General features: G+C 32.6%; 3 protein-coding genes across 3 annotated transcripts; all 3 read left to right on the top strand.

The window, feature by feature from the left end:
• Positions 1-1,976: 1,976 nt before the first annotated feature.
• BX664DRAFT_331538 (multi drug resistance-associated protein MRP) lies at positions 1,977-7,960 on the top strand. The gene is made up of 15 exons (XM_051545156.1): positions 1,977-2,042; positions 2,144-2,196; positions 2,278-2,401; positions 2,489-2,602; positions 2,671-2,910; positions 2,986-3,104; positions 3,214-3,294; positions 3,366-3,423; positions 3,522-3,648; positions 3,731-3,894; positions 3,962-4,025; positions 4,125-4,309; positions 4,394-5,204; positions 5,289-7,525; positions 7,586-7,960. The coding sequence occupies exons 1-15, from the start codon at positions 2,004-2,006 to the stop codon at positions 7,811-7,813; spliced, it is 4,644 nt and encodes a 1,547-aa protein (XP_051399688.1). The 5' UTR covers positions 1,977-2,003; the 3' UTR covers positions 7,814-7,960.
• A 1,250-nt stretch (positions 7,961-9,210) lies between these two features.
• On the top strand, positions 9,211-10,481 carry BX664DRAFT_122182 (uncharacterized protein). Its single transcript, XM_051539763.1, has 4 exons — positions 9,211-9,450; positions 9,685-9,804; positions 9,916-10,222; positions 10,335-10,481. The coding sequence occupies exons 1-4, from the start codon at positions 9,301-9,303 to the stop codon at positions 10,346-10,348; spliced, it is 591 nt and encodes a 196-aa protein (XP_051399687.1). The 5' UTR covers positions 9,211-9,300; the 3' UTR covers positions 10,349-10,481.
• Positions 10,482-11,045: 564 nt separating this feature from the next.
• On the top strand, positions 11,046-12,018 carry BX664DRAFT_331534 (uncharacterized protein). Its single transcript, XM_051545155.1, has 3 exons — positions 11,046-11,418; positions 11,507-11,630; positions 11,693-12,018. The coding sequence occupies exons 1-3, from the start codon at positions 11,203-11,205 to the stop codon at positions 11,908-11,910; spliced, it is 558 nt and encodes a 185-aa protein (XP_051399686.1). The 5' UTR covers positions 11,046-11,202; the 3' UTR covers positions 11,911-12,018.
• The last annotated feature ends 30 nt before the right edge of the window (positions 12,019-12,048 follow it).

Below are 12,048 nucleotides of genomic sequence, written 5' to 3'. Positions count from 1 at the left end.
GTAAAAAAGGACGTTCTTTTATAATAAAACAAACCCCTGTAAAAGAAAAAAAGACAAATCACCCCTGTAATTATGAGCTTTTTTAGCTATGAAATCAAAAGGACCCGAGTAAATGGTTTCAAAAAGAAAAAAGGAACTATTATGCAAATTTTGATGTCTATGGGAAAAAAGATCGATCGATTGTATGCTTCAAAAAGAAAAAAAGGAACTATTATGCAAACTTTAATGTCATCTATGAGAAAAGAGATCGATCGATTGCATGTTTCAGTAATTAAAAAAAAAAACTATTATGCAAACTTTGATGTCATCTATGAGAAAAGAGATCGATCGATTGCATGTTTCAGTAATGAAAAAAAAAAAAGATAAGGACCCGAGTAAATGGTTTCAAAAAGAAAAAAGGAACTATTATGCAAATTTGGATGTCATCTATGGGAAAAAAATCAATTGATTGCATGTTTCAAAAAGAAAAAAAAAGGAACTATTATGCAAATTTTCTTTTATCATCTATGGGAAAAGGGAATGATCAATTGCATGTTTCAGTAATGAAAAAAAGATAAGGACCCGAGTAAATGATTTAAAAAAGAAAAAAGAACTATTATGCAAATTTGCATCTGTCATCTATGGGAAAAAAGATCAATTGATTGCATGTTTCAGTAATTAAAAAAAAAAAACTATTATGCAAATTTGCTTTTGTCATCTATGGGAAAAAAGATCAATCGGTTGCATGTCTCAGTGATGATTTCAAAAGATAAGAACCCGAGTAAATGATTTAAAAAAAAAAAAAACTATATTTCAGCGCTTTTGTATAATGTAAAGAATCGATCATCATCTATTCATGCCGTCATCCATTCATGACATCCTATTATCCTATCACGTACCAACGTCTAGTCGTATCTATAAAAATATATGTGAAATAAAAAGAATGTATCCAAAATATAATAATACATCAAAAAGAATTAATTACATTAACATGTAACAAAGTAGTTGGAATAAAAATAAGAATTTTATTGAATAAAAGTATAATAATAAAGACTACTAATTGATATACTAAAAGTCAATACAAAGAAAAGAAAAGAAGAGAAAGAAAGAAAGAGAAAGTAAATCAAAAAAAAAATATGAAAGAAAAACGGACTTTGAAAACCACTACTTTCAGGCCAATCATCATGATGAATCAACACTCTAATGATGATCCATTATATCAATAAAGAACTTCGTTTCTTTTTTAATATACTTTTCAAATAAAGTCGCAGTATTTTTTTTTTTTTTTGTTTTTCCATCATCATCACCAACATCGACCCATCATTCCATTATCAATCACCTCTACCGACATCTCTAAAGCGATATCTAAAAAAGTGGTAATGCGACATCCATTTTGGGAAAGTACGATATTTTGTTTAATAACATCACGAAAAGGATTTTCTCATGATCCGACAAGAAACTCTGAAAACATACGTATATTTTAACGATGCATCCTTTTATTTTTTGAATCAATGTTATCGATTAACCCTATCTGCATATATTCGAATGGATGTTACGTGGATCAGCGTATGTTTTGAAACAATGGATGATGAATACAGATCATTGATACAATGACTAGAGATGTATGACGTAGATTTAGATTAGATTTTATAGAGATATTATAATTTTGTTGAATAAAATATATGTATGAAACAATTGAATAAAAGACTATTCGAAAAAAAAGTTTAGTCTATTACCAATTATTCAAGAATAGATACCAAGATATCAACCAATCGAAGATATGGGATTCATCTTTTTCTTTTTTTTTTCTTTCTTTCTGCTATCATTAGGTATACAATCAGAATTTCATACCCAATCATATGCTAATTTTAGAGAGGGGGGAACACCGGCGGGCGGGGAAGAGCGGCTAAAGCAAAGGCATATCAAGCGGTGTTAATCCTTTTTTCGAGACATATTAAAAAAGTTAATTTTTTTTTCTACTTCTTTTTCTTCTTCTTCTTCTTTATTATTGATATTGCTATCTCATGGCATATTTACCATTATGTCACGATTCGGAGGGATGGGTAATATTTATTTTTGTTAGCTTCCATTCAACTTATATGAAAAAAAAACAATGCTCTCATCACTATTCTTTTTTTTTTTTTTTTTTTTGTTCTTATCATAGGGTGTATTCTCTACTACGCGTGAACTTGACTTTACTAATTGTTTTGAAGACATGTAAACTTATATAAAAAGTTTCTTTTTCTTTATTCTTTCGATACGTAGCTAACAACGACGTTATTCTTTGTTTATATATAGAGTTTTGGTCAGCATTCCTACGATTTACTTGGTCCTGTTTGGATCCATACGGTATTCTATTTTACAGAAACGAGAGTCATTGCCATCTATCATGACTCAAAACTGGCTATACTTCTCAAAGATGGTAAAAAAAAAAAAAAAAAAGGAATATTCCTTCTCGTGCTGGAAATACGGTTTTTTTTCTAATAATATTTATTTATCAAATGATTAGACCGTGTTATTGCTACTGCTACTTACTAATATGATATCGTTAGCCTTAGAATACTCTCAAGCTGGTTTTAATGTACAATGGTTAACCAATCTGGTCAATGGAACTATTGTCATTGTAAGTTAATTCTATGGTATGTTTTTACTGGAAAATTAGTTTACTTATTAACGTTGAGACTTCTATAGGTCTTTCTGATACACCTTCATCATTTGGAATATACTCGAAATCGTATTCAATCGGCAGTGTTATTATTTTATTGGTTGTTTGCTTTGATTATTGATGGGATCAAATTGCGAAGCTTGCTAGCTATAGGTAACGACAGTATGCCAATAGTACTTTATGGTGTTACTTTTCTATTGACAATGACCATATTTATTCTGGAAAATATCAAACGCCCGAAAAGACAATATATATCTTTGGATGAAGTAAGTAATATGTTAAAAATGATTAAAATCAACTATATTGACAGCTTTTTTTTATTTTTTATTTATTGATAATAGGACGATAGCAGTATGAATCCTGAAGAAAATAGCAACATTTTTAGTCGATTGACCTTTGCATGGATGACCCCGTTGATTCAAAAAGGATATCACGCGCCTTTAAAACAAGAAGATTTATGGTAAGTCAACAAATTATATGGTAGTACACATATCTTTAAATTGAGGAGCTTGATTTGAGTAGTGAGTGAATATACGAACATAAACCTTTACATTTCATCTGTTATATAGGCCTCTACGTTATGATGATTACTCTGATGTCCTCAGCAAGCAATTTGAAAGTTTTTGGGAATTGGAAAAGAAACGTAAAAAGTAAGTAATAATGCTGAATAAATAAGATTATATGAATTAAATTCTCACTTCTTTTGCTTTTATTTACATAGTCCTTCTTTGACGCGCACATTGGTTTATATAAGTGGTAGACGATATGTTCTCGCTGGAGTAAGAATTAAAAAAAAAAAGTCGGGAAGAAAGAATTTTAATGATGATAAAATGTACATATCTTTTATTCATTTTTTTTTTTTTTTTTTTTGAAATAGATACTGAAACTGGTGAAAGATATTTTACAATATGTGCAACCATTATTCTTGAAGTATTTAATTCTTTGGGTTGGAAGTTATCTTACAGATCATCCACAACCTGGATATCAAGGTATTCTCATTTCAGGTAAATAAAACAAAAGGGATCAAAAAAATGCTAGATATATTCGAATGATTCCTCATTGAATATATATTACAATTTTATATAGTTGGCATGTTTCTTTCTTCGTTAATTCAAACTATCTGCCTTCATCAATACTTCCATCTATGTTTTTCTACAAGTATGAAAGTAAGATCTGTATTGGTAACAGCTATCTATCGCAAGACGTTGGTTCTCAGCAATGAAAGTCGTCAAGAATCTACAGTTGGTGAAGTAAGTAACAAACATGGTAATAATTTCAAAGGAGCTAAACGTAAACTGATTATATATATATATCTAGATTGTGAACCATATGGCTGTCGATACAACAAGGATTATGGACTTATTTCCCAATCTACATCATGGTAATATATATATATATATATATATATCTGTATACATGTTTGTCTATATAGAGAGTTGCATTTGTATTAACTCGTTACACTTCTTTTATATACTTTTAGTATGGAGTTCCCCGTTGCAAATCTTTTTGTCTCTTTACTTTTTACATCAAACTATGGGTCCTTCTATCTGGGCTGGTGTATTCATCCTTGTTCTTTCGATTCCTATCAATATCGTTATTGGCAGGGTTATGCGTCGATACCAAAAGATTCAAATGGGAAATAAGGACAAACGTATAAAGTTAATAGTAAGTCAAATAAAAAAAAAATGGACATCATTATTTTATTTGTACATATAATAACCATCATCTTTTTATATATTTGTATTTTAGAATGAAATTCTCAATGGAATCAAAGTAATCAAACTTTATGCCTGGGAAAAACCATTTATGGACAAGATTGAATATATAAGAAACAAACTGGAACTAGCAACATTAAAGAAGATTGGAAGAATGACTGCAATTCAAAGCTTTATTTGGGCTTCTGTACCTTTTATTGTTACTGTTGTCACGTTTGGTGTTTATATCTATTCATCTCAGCCTCTAACAAGCGATGTGGTATTTGTGGCGATATCTCTTTTCGGAATGCTACAGTTTCCCCTTGCCATGGGACCTGACTTGATCTCCAATATTATCGAAGCACATGTCTCATTACGCCGTATTGAATCTTATTTAACATCAAACGAAATGGATCCTGAAGCTGTTCAACATGAAGATTATCGAAAAATACCTGGATGGACTCTGGAAACACCTCTGGTCGATATAAATCATGGCTTTTTCCAATGGACTCCTTTATCTTCAACATCTTCATCTATATTGAATGACATCAACTTTCAAGCCAAAAAAGGGGAATTAGTAGCTGTTGTTGGTCGAGTGGGCTCAGGAAAAAGTTCATTGATTAGTGCTCTTTTGGGGGATATCATCAAGACTCAAGGTACCGTTACTCTACGTGGTAGTGTCGCCTACGCCTCTCAACAACCTTGGATTATGAATGATACTGTTAGGCGAAACATTATTTTTGGACATCGATTTGATCCTCAGTTTTACGAACAAGTATTGGATGCCTGTTGCTTACATAGTGACTTACTTATATTGTCTGATGGTGATCAAACTGAAATTGGAGAACGTGGTATCAACCTATCAGGTAAAACATTAATAAATGGTCTATTGATTTATTGTTATTCGTGCTGATTCCTTTTTTTTTTTTATTAATTATATAACTATATAGGTGGACAAAAGGCTCGGATTTCTCTGGCTCGAGCTTTGTATGCTCGTGCTGATATTTACCTACTAGACGATCCTCTCAGTGCTGTGGATGCACACGTTGGAAAACATATATTTGACAAAGTAATTGGACCACATGGATTACTCAAGAACAAGTGTCGAATTTTGGTGACTCATGCTATCACTCATCTGCCCTTGGTCGATAAAATTGTCATGCTTCGTGACGGAAATATTATTTTGAACGATACCTATAACAAACTAATGGATGAACAAACGGAACTATATTCATTGCTGATGGAATTCAGTAACCATACAACAGATAGTGCAACTGATAATATGGATGGAAATAATTTCGATCTGGATGAGGCTCATATATCAATCGGCACGGAACTTGATCAACCTAGTAGCAGCAGCAGCAGCAGTAGCAACAGCAATGAATCATCTACACGCAGTTTACGAAGGGCATCTTTGGATGAAACGGATTGGAAAAATGAATCAACTCCTACCAATACAAACAGCCGGGGAAAATCTACTACGGAGGCGACATCCACATCAAACGGGAATGGGATTGTAGCTGCCGGGAATCTAATGACGATTGAAGAATCTTCTAAGGGTAGTGTGGATAGAGCAGTATACAAGACTTATATTAATACGTGTTCCTGGTGGGCTGTTATTTTGGCTATTATATTACAAGCTACTTCTCAAGGTCTACAAGTTGGTGCAAACGTTTGGCTTAAAAATTGGGCAGCTAGCAATGATCAAAATGGAACAACTCAAAATATGTGGATGTACTTGGCAATTTATACTCTCATTGGTTGGTCTGCTTCCTTTTTCGCGATGATGCAAACTTTGATTACGCGTACCTACTGTGCGATACGATCAGCAAAGCTTCTTCACTTTCGAATGTTAGATGCTGTGGTACATTCACCTATGTCTTTTTTTGATACAACACCATTGGGGCGTATTCTCAACCGATTCGCCAAAGATCAACATACCGTAGATGAAATTTTGCCTCGTATTTTTGGTACATTCTTCCGTGTTTTCCCAGTTGTTGTGGCTATTATGTGTGTGATTGGATTCTCTACTCCCTTGTTTTTAGTTATTCTGATTCCTCTCTTTTGGTGTTATCGCACTATACAGAAATACTATCTGGCAGCATCTCGTGAAATCAGGCGACTGGATTCTGTTGGTAAAAGTCCTATTTATTCCCATTTTCAAGAAACCATCAACGGTGTGGCAGTTATTCGATCATTTGAACAGCAACAACGATTTATCTCTCAAAATGAATGGAAACTGGATTCAAATCAAAAGGCATACTATCCTTCTATGGCATGTAACCGTTGGTTAGCTTTGCGATTGGAATTATTGGGTTCTGTAGTTATTTTCTCGGCAGCTATTCTTTCAGTTTTGGGAGTTCTTTATCAAACATCATCGACTTTGGAATCAACATCATCATCATCATTACTCACAACAAATGACTGGATAGTGTCTTTAATGAAAAGTATACTCAAGGTGATGGGAGCTACCGCGGTTGATCCTGGGCTTGTTGGATTATCTGTATCATATGCACTCAATGTAACTTCATCATTGACTTGGGTGATTGGATTATATTGTAGATTTGAAATCAATATTATTTCTGTGGAGCGAATCAAGGAATATGCCGAACTACCTAGTGAAAAATATAATGGTGCTGAACAACCTCGTATTCTTCCATCTTCTGATTGGCCAGACAAGGGGCAAGTGATTTTCCAAGATTTCTCAACAAGGTATCGCCCTGGACTTACTCTATGTTTACAAGATATATCATTTACAATCAATGGTGGCGAGAAAATTGGCATTTGTGGTCGTACGGGTGGTGGGAAGAGTTCGTTGACATTATCCCTCTTTCGAATTTTGGAAGCAGTACAAGGATCCATTCTTATTGACGGCATATCGATTGCAAAACTTGGCTTATTTGACTTGCGATCACGATTATCCATTATTCCTCAAGATCCTGTGCTGTTTGCCGGTTCAGTCAGAGACAATTTAGAACCCATGGGTCTACTGGATGATTCTGCACTTTGGAAAGCTCTCGATCAATCTCATTTAGGCAATGTTATCAGATCAATGGAAGGACAATTGGATGGTCTGGTTTTGGAAGGTGGTGAAAACTTTTCCGTAGGTCAAAGACAATTGATCTGTCTTGCTAGGGCGTTACTTAGACCAACAAGTATTCTGGTATTGGATGAGGCCACTGCAGCTGTAAGTACGAACAGTATCATAATAATAATATATATACATTTAATTGTGTATTTTTTATAGATTGATGTGGAAACGGATGCTTTGATTCAAGAAACAATTCGACTTCATTTCAAGGATTGTACAATTTTAACCATTGCTCACCGGGTTGGTACCATTTTGGATTCTGACAAGATCATTGTACTTCAAGAAGGAAGGATTGCGGAAATGGACACCCCGACAGCGTTACTAAAAGATACAAACTCAAAATTCTACGCCTTGTGCAAGGAAGCCAATTCTTTACCGTCTTAGTTATGTATTTTTTTTTTTTTTTTATATTTTGAATAAACGCATTACAAATGGTGAATGGATGATAGGATGATATGATGATGATGTAAAGTGGTTGTTGTCGGATAATGATTTCTTGAAGGAGTCAAATGGTTTCATGATTCAATTGAGATATCGTGTTAGAGAAAAAAAAAAAAAAAAGAGAGAGAGAGAAGGAAAGGGTGAAGTGGAGAAAGAAAAATGTGACAATAGATCACGCCATGTTTATATCAAAAGTTAGATAAGAATTTTTAAATTCTTTTTTTTTTTTATATATTAATATTATTATTACATAAAAGTTTTTATGAGAGATGATTTATGTGGGGAATATTGTTTAATGGTTATAGTAATACATGATGATTAGATAATGAGTTGTACAGATGAATGGTGGGATAGCAAATGATGATAAATGATAGTAAATAACGATAAAACAAAAGATGGATTGATGGACACAAGCAAACGGGGTTTTATATATCAGAATGACTTCATCTTGTATACCATGTGCATGTTTCCATATCAGAAAAAAAAAAGTGCTCCAACCGGCTTCAGTGAAACATATCCAATAAGAATCGCACTATCGGCATGAATTAACTATTGATCTGCAATGGAACGGGGGAAGGTGTCAATGCTCGATCTTCTCTCAAGCGTAGCACTTTTTTTTTCTTTTCTCCTTTCATTTGGTATATATATATTTACTTTATTATTTTTATTATTATTTTTTTTATTAGATTATTTTATAATCTAAAAGTGGTAAAGGTCGGGAATGAATAGATATTAATAGATGTTTGAGAAAAAAAAAAAACAAACGATTTTAAAACAAAAAAAAAAAAAGAAAAAAGAAAAAAAAAAAGAGAGGTCATGGGCTTGTTAACATTTATCAGAATTGTTATTCAATGATGCTGCATGAGATTGTGCCTTGCGGTTAAAACAAAATTCAAAACATAAAGAGAGTTTTTCAAGGTTAAATGGGATTGTTTGTTCATTGGTGTTTACAGTGGCGTTCTTTGTACGACGTTGGTGTTCTGATATGTTTGTTGTCATTAAAAAAGAGAGAATAGTTTTTTTTTTCATATTATTATCTCCCATTACTTTGGTTATTATTTTGATTATAATAAGAGGATGATGATATATATATATAAGAAAAACAAATATTACAACAAATGATGATGATGATGTATATAGTTTCATATATCAGGGGAAAAGAAGGATATCGTTTTTCATCGGTAGCGGAGAGTGGAATTTCGGGAAGAAGAGAGAACTGTTGACTATATTCATTGTATGACAAGAGAGCCAAGAATTAAAAAAAAAAGATCATTCTGTTCAATCCTATGATGATTGAATAATATTTTCTCTATGAAATTATTATATTGAAATCATCATCATTTTTTTTTTTAAACCAATGAGAGAAAAGAGACAAATTTTATTTTAGTTATTATTGAGTTCAATGTCAATGAAATTTTTTTTAACAAGTCATGATTTATTGGAGACACAAAAAAAAAGAAAAAAAGACTGCTTCCCAAAAAAAAAAAAAATGTTTATTTCGGTGTCTTTTATTCAACTTTTTCTTTCTTTCTTTCTTTTATATATATCTTTTTATTATTCCCCTTCCCCCCTTCACCTTTGTATGTACTCTTTTTTTGTCTTATTTTAACAAATATATATATATATTTTATTTATATTTTGGTAATTCAAATAAAATGACTTTTTATTTTGTTGTTGTTGTCAATATTAACTAACTTTTCCTCTTTATATATAGATATACCTTTCGTTTTCAATACACCTTATATATATAAAAAAAACATCCTCCATTTATATACCTTTCTCTCTTTTTATTTTATTTTATTATATATACCAAGTCATATATGCAACATTTGGACTACATGAACAAGGACAACAATATTATGATGGATATCAATACTTCTCATTCAATGGTAACCCCTGTAGTGGTTCAAAATAGACCCAGCATACTTGACTATGTAAGTTTCAAAATAAAAAATAATAAAAAAAAATAGTGACACTTTATTTTAACCTTTTTATTTTTTTATTTTTTATTTTTTTTTTTATTTTTTTATTTTTTTTGGAAAAAGGAAACTGTAGACAATATGATACTTGATGATACTTATTTTGGATCAGAATCAATCGATTTACAATCTACTTTTGGATCCTTGACTCTTTTCCCTAATAATACAAGTCCCCAACAACATCAACAACAAAATACAACATCATCAGATCAATTTGATCTCGTTCCCAATTTAGTCACTCCTGCTCCTGTTGTCAAAAGTCAAGCATCCTTAGTCAAAGATGAAGAATTATGGTCTCCTCCTTCTACTTATCATGTACCTACAACTCCATTACCCACAGGTGTCATACAATCTTGGCCTCCAATCAATACAAGTAATGAAAATAACAATAATAATAATAATAATCATAATATTGGTACTATGGATTATTTCCCAACTACTCAACATGAACAACCAGATCTTTGGTATCATAATTCTTCTCCAAGTTATCAAGAAATGATGTTATCCGACATACCTTCTACATCCAACAATTCTTTTATGCCACAATACAATTCTATCATACAAGACAATATCAAAACATCATCTCCAATATCTAAAAAAGCAATTAGTACTCGTCGCTCTTTACCTCGTCGTCATACTGTTTCCACTGTCTATAATGCACCGGACCCTAACTACACTAATATGATGTTAAATCAACAACAACTACAACAACAACAACAACAACAACAACAACAGCAACAACAACAGCAACAACAACAGCAACAACAACAGCAACAACAACAGCAACAACAATTACAACAACAATTACAACAACAATCACAACAACATCAACAACAACAACCAGATGTGACTCAGCAAGCAAAAATGCGTAAAATGTTGAGAGCAAGACGTCATCGTTCCCTTGGTAGATTGGAAGTATCAAGCAATTATTTTACAAAACTTGATACAGCTTATCATGCAGGTCCATCCTCCTCATCCTGTGGTCCCTCCCGCTGTACAAGCCCTTTATCTGCTGAATGTATATCAAATGAACAATTATTGGACAGAGTGATGGTTTCTTTGGATCAATATCCTACTTTGGCACAACCAGGTTACCAGCAACAACAACAACAGCAACAACAGCAACAACAGCAACAACAACAACAACAACTGATGGTTCAAGAAGGTGAACAAACTATGTCACCTTATCCTTCCTTTTTGGTCCAACCTATTTATCAAACATCTTCTCCTTCGTCTGCAGCTCCATTAGTAGCAGCCATACCATCACCACGTTATCAACAACAACAATCAACCCAACAACAACAACAACAGATTCATCAGCAACATCAAATAGTGGATGATGATTTATATTCTATGGCTACTAGTCATGCTTCGACAAATACTGCTCCAACTTCCCCTGTTTTGGTACCCATGATGGATGATGAATCAGATCCTGATGAACTCGGTCAACAACAACAACAAGAAACAGATGGACCTCATACTTGTCAATGGGCAGATTGTCGTTTGGAGTTCCCAATTTTAGATCATCTTATCGAACATATCAAGACTTTACATATCGGAAGTGGCAAGGTAATGTTTATAATAAAAAGATATATATATATATATATATATATATAAAGAAAGAGAGAAGACTGATTCATTGATATTATCAATATAGCCTTTATACTACTGTCGATGGAAAGATTGTTCAAGAAATCAAAAACCATTTACCAAACGTCACAAGATGCACAATCATCTAAGAACTCATACCGGAGAACGACCTTATATTTGTACTGAAGAAGGTAAGTGGATAAAAACAAAAAGTTAGATAATATATATACTTAACTTTTGTTGTGATGAATAGGTTGTGGCAAACGATTCTCCCGTCCCGATTCATTGGCAACTCATATCAAGATTCATACCAACATTCGACCTTATTCCTGCCAACATCCAAATTGTGACAAGGCTTATTATCATTTACGATCGCTACGAAAACATGAGAAATCGCATGAAATACCACCACCTTTACCCACCACTTCTTTGATGGACCATCATCTCTCAGTTTTAGAATTGAAAGATTAGTTAGATTGTTATCTTTATATATATATATATATATCTATATATATATTCTTTATTTGTGTGTTTTATATATTTTGTTTTTTTGTGTCGTATACCCTCTCCCTCTCTTTCTCTCTCTCTCTCTCTCTCTTTTTATATATA

Source organism: Halteromyces radiatus, assembly GCF_025201355.1.
Source record: "Halteromyces radiatus strain CBS 162.75 chromosome Unknown BX664scaffold_4, whole genome shotgun sequence".
Taxonomy (NCBI): Eukaryota; Fungi; Mucoromycota; class Mucoromycetes; order Mucorales; family Cunninghamellaceae; genus Halteromyces; species Halteromyces radiatus.
The sequence above is the reverse complement of the archived record's forward strand: the minus strand, read 5'-3'. Positions and strand labels throughout refer to the sequence as shown.

What these genes read in the sequence shown, in the direction of transcription:
- BX664DRAFT_331538 (XM_051545156.1), top strand. Translation starts at nt 2,004, where the DNA reads ATGGCATATTTACCATTATGTCACGATTCGGAGGGATGG. An exon ending in ACTAATTGTTTTGAAGACAT is followed by an intron (nt 2,197 to 2,277) that starts GTAAACTTATAT and finishes GTTTATATATAG; the next exon opens with AGTTTTGGTCAGCATTCCTA. An exon ending in ACGTGGTATCAACCTATCAG is followed by an intron (nt 5,205 to 5,288) that starts GTAAAACATTAA and finishes ATAACTATATAG; the next exon opens with GTGGACAAAAGGCTCGGATT.
- BX664DRAFT_331534 (XM_051545155.1), top strand. Translation starts at nt 11,203, where the DNA reads ATGGCTACTAGTCATGCTTCGACAAATACTGCTCCAACTTCCCCTGTT. An exon ending in TACATATCGGAAGTGGCAAG is followed by an intron (nt 11,419 to 11,506) that starts GTAATGTTTATA and finishes TTATCAATATAG; the next exon opens with CCTTTATACTACTGTCGATG. An exon ending in TTATATTTGTACTGAAGAAG is followed by an intron (nt 11,631 to 11,692) that starts GTAAGTGGATAA and finishes TGTGATGAATAG; the next exon opens with GTTGTGGCAAACGATTCTCC.
- BX664DRAFT_122182 (XM_051539763.1), top strand. Translation starts at nt 9,301, where the DNA reads ATGATTTATTGGAGACACAAAAAAAAAGAAAAAAAGACTGCTTCCCAA. An exon ending in CCCTTCCCCCCTTCACCTTT is followed by an intron (nt 9,451 to 9,684) that starts GTATGTACTCTT and finishes ATATATACCAAG; the next exon opens with TCATATATGCAACATTTGGA. An exon ending in GACCCAGCATACTTGACTAT is followed by an intron (nt 9,805 to 9,915) that starts GTAAGTTTCAAA and finishes TTTTGGAAAAAG; the next exon opens with GAAACTGTAGACAATATGAT.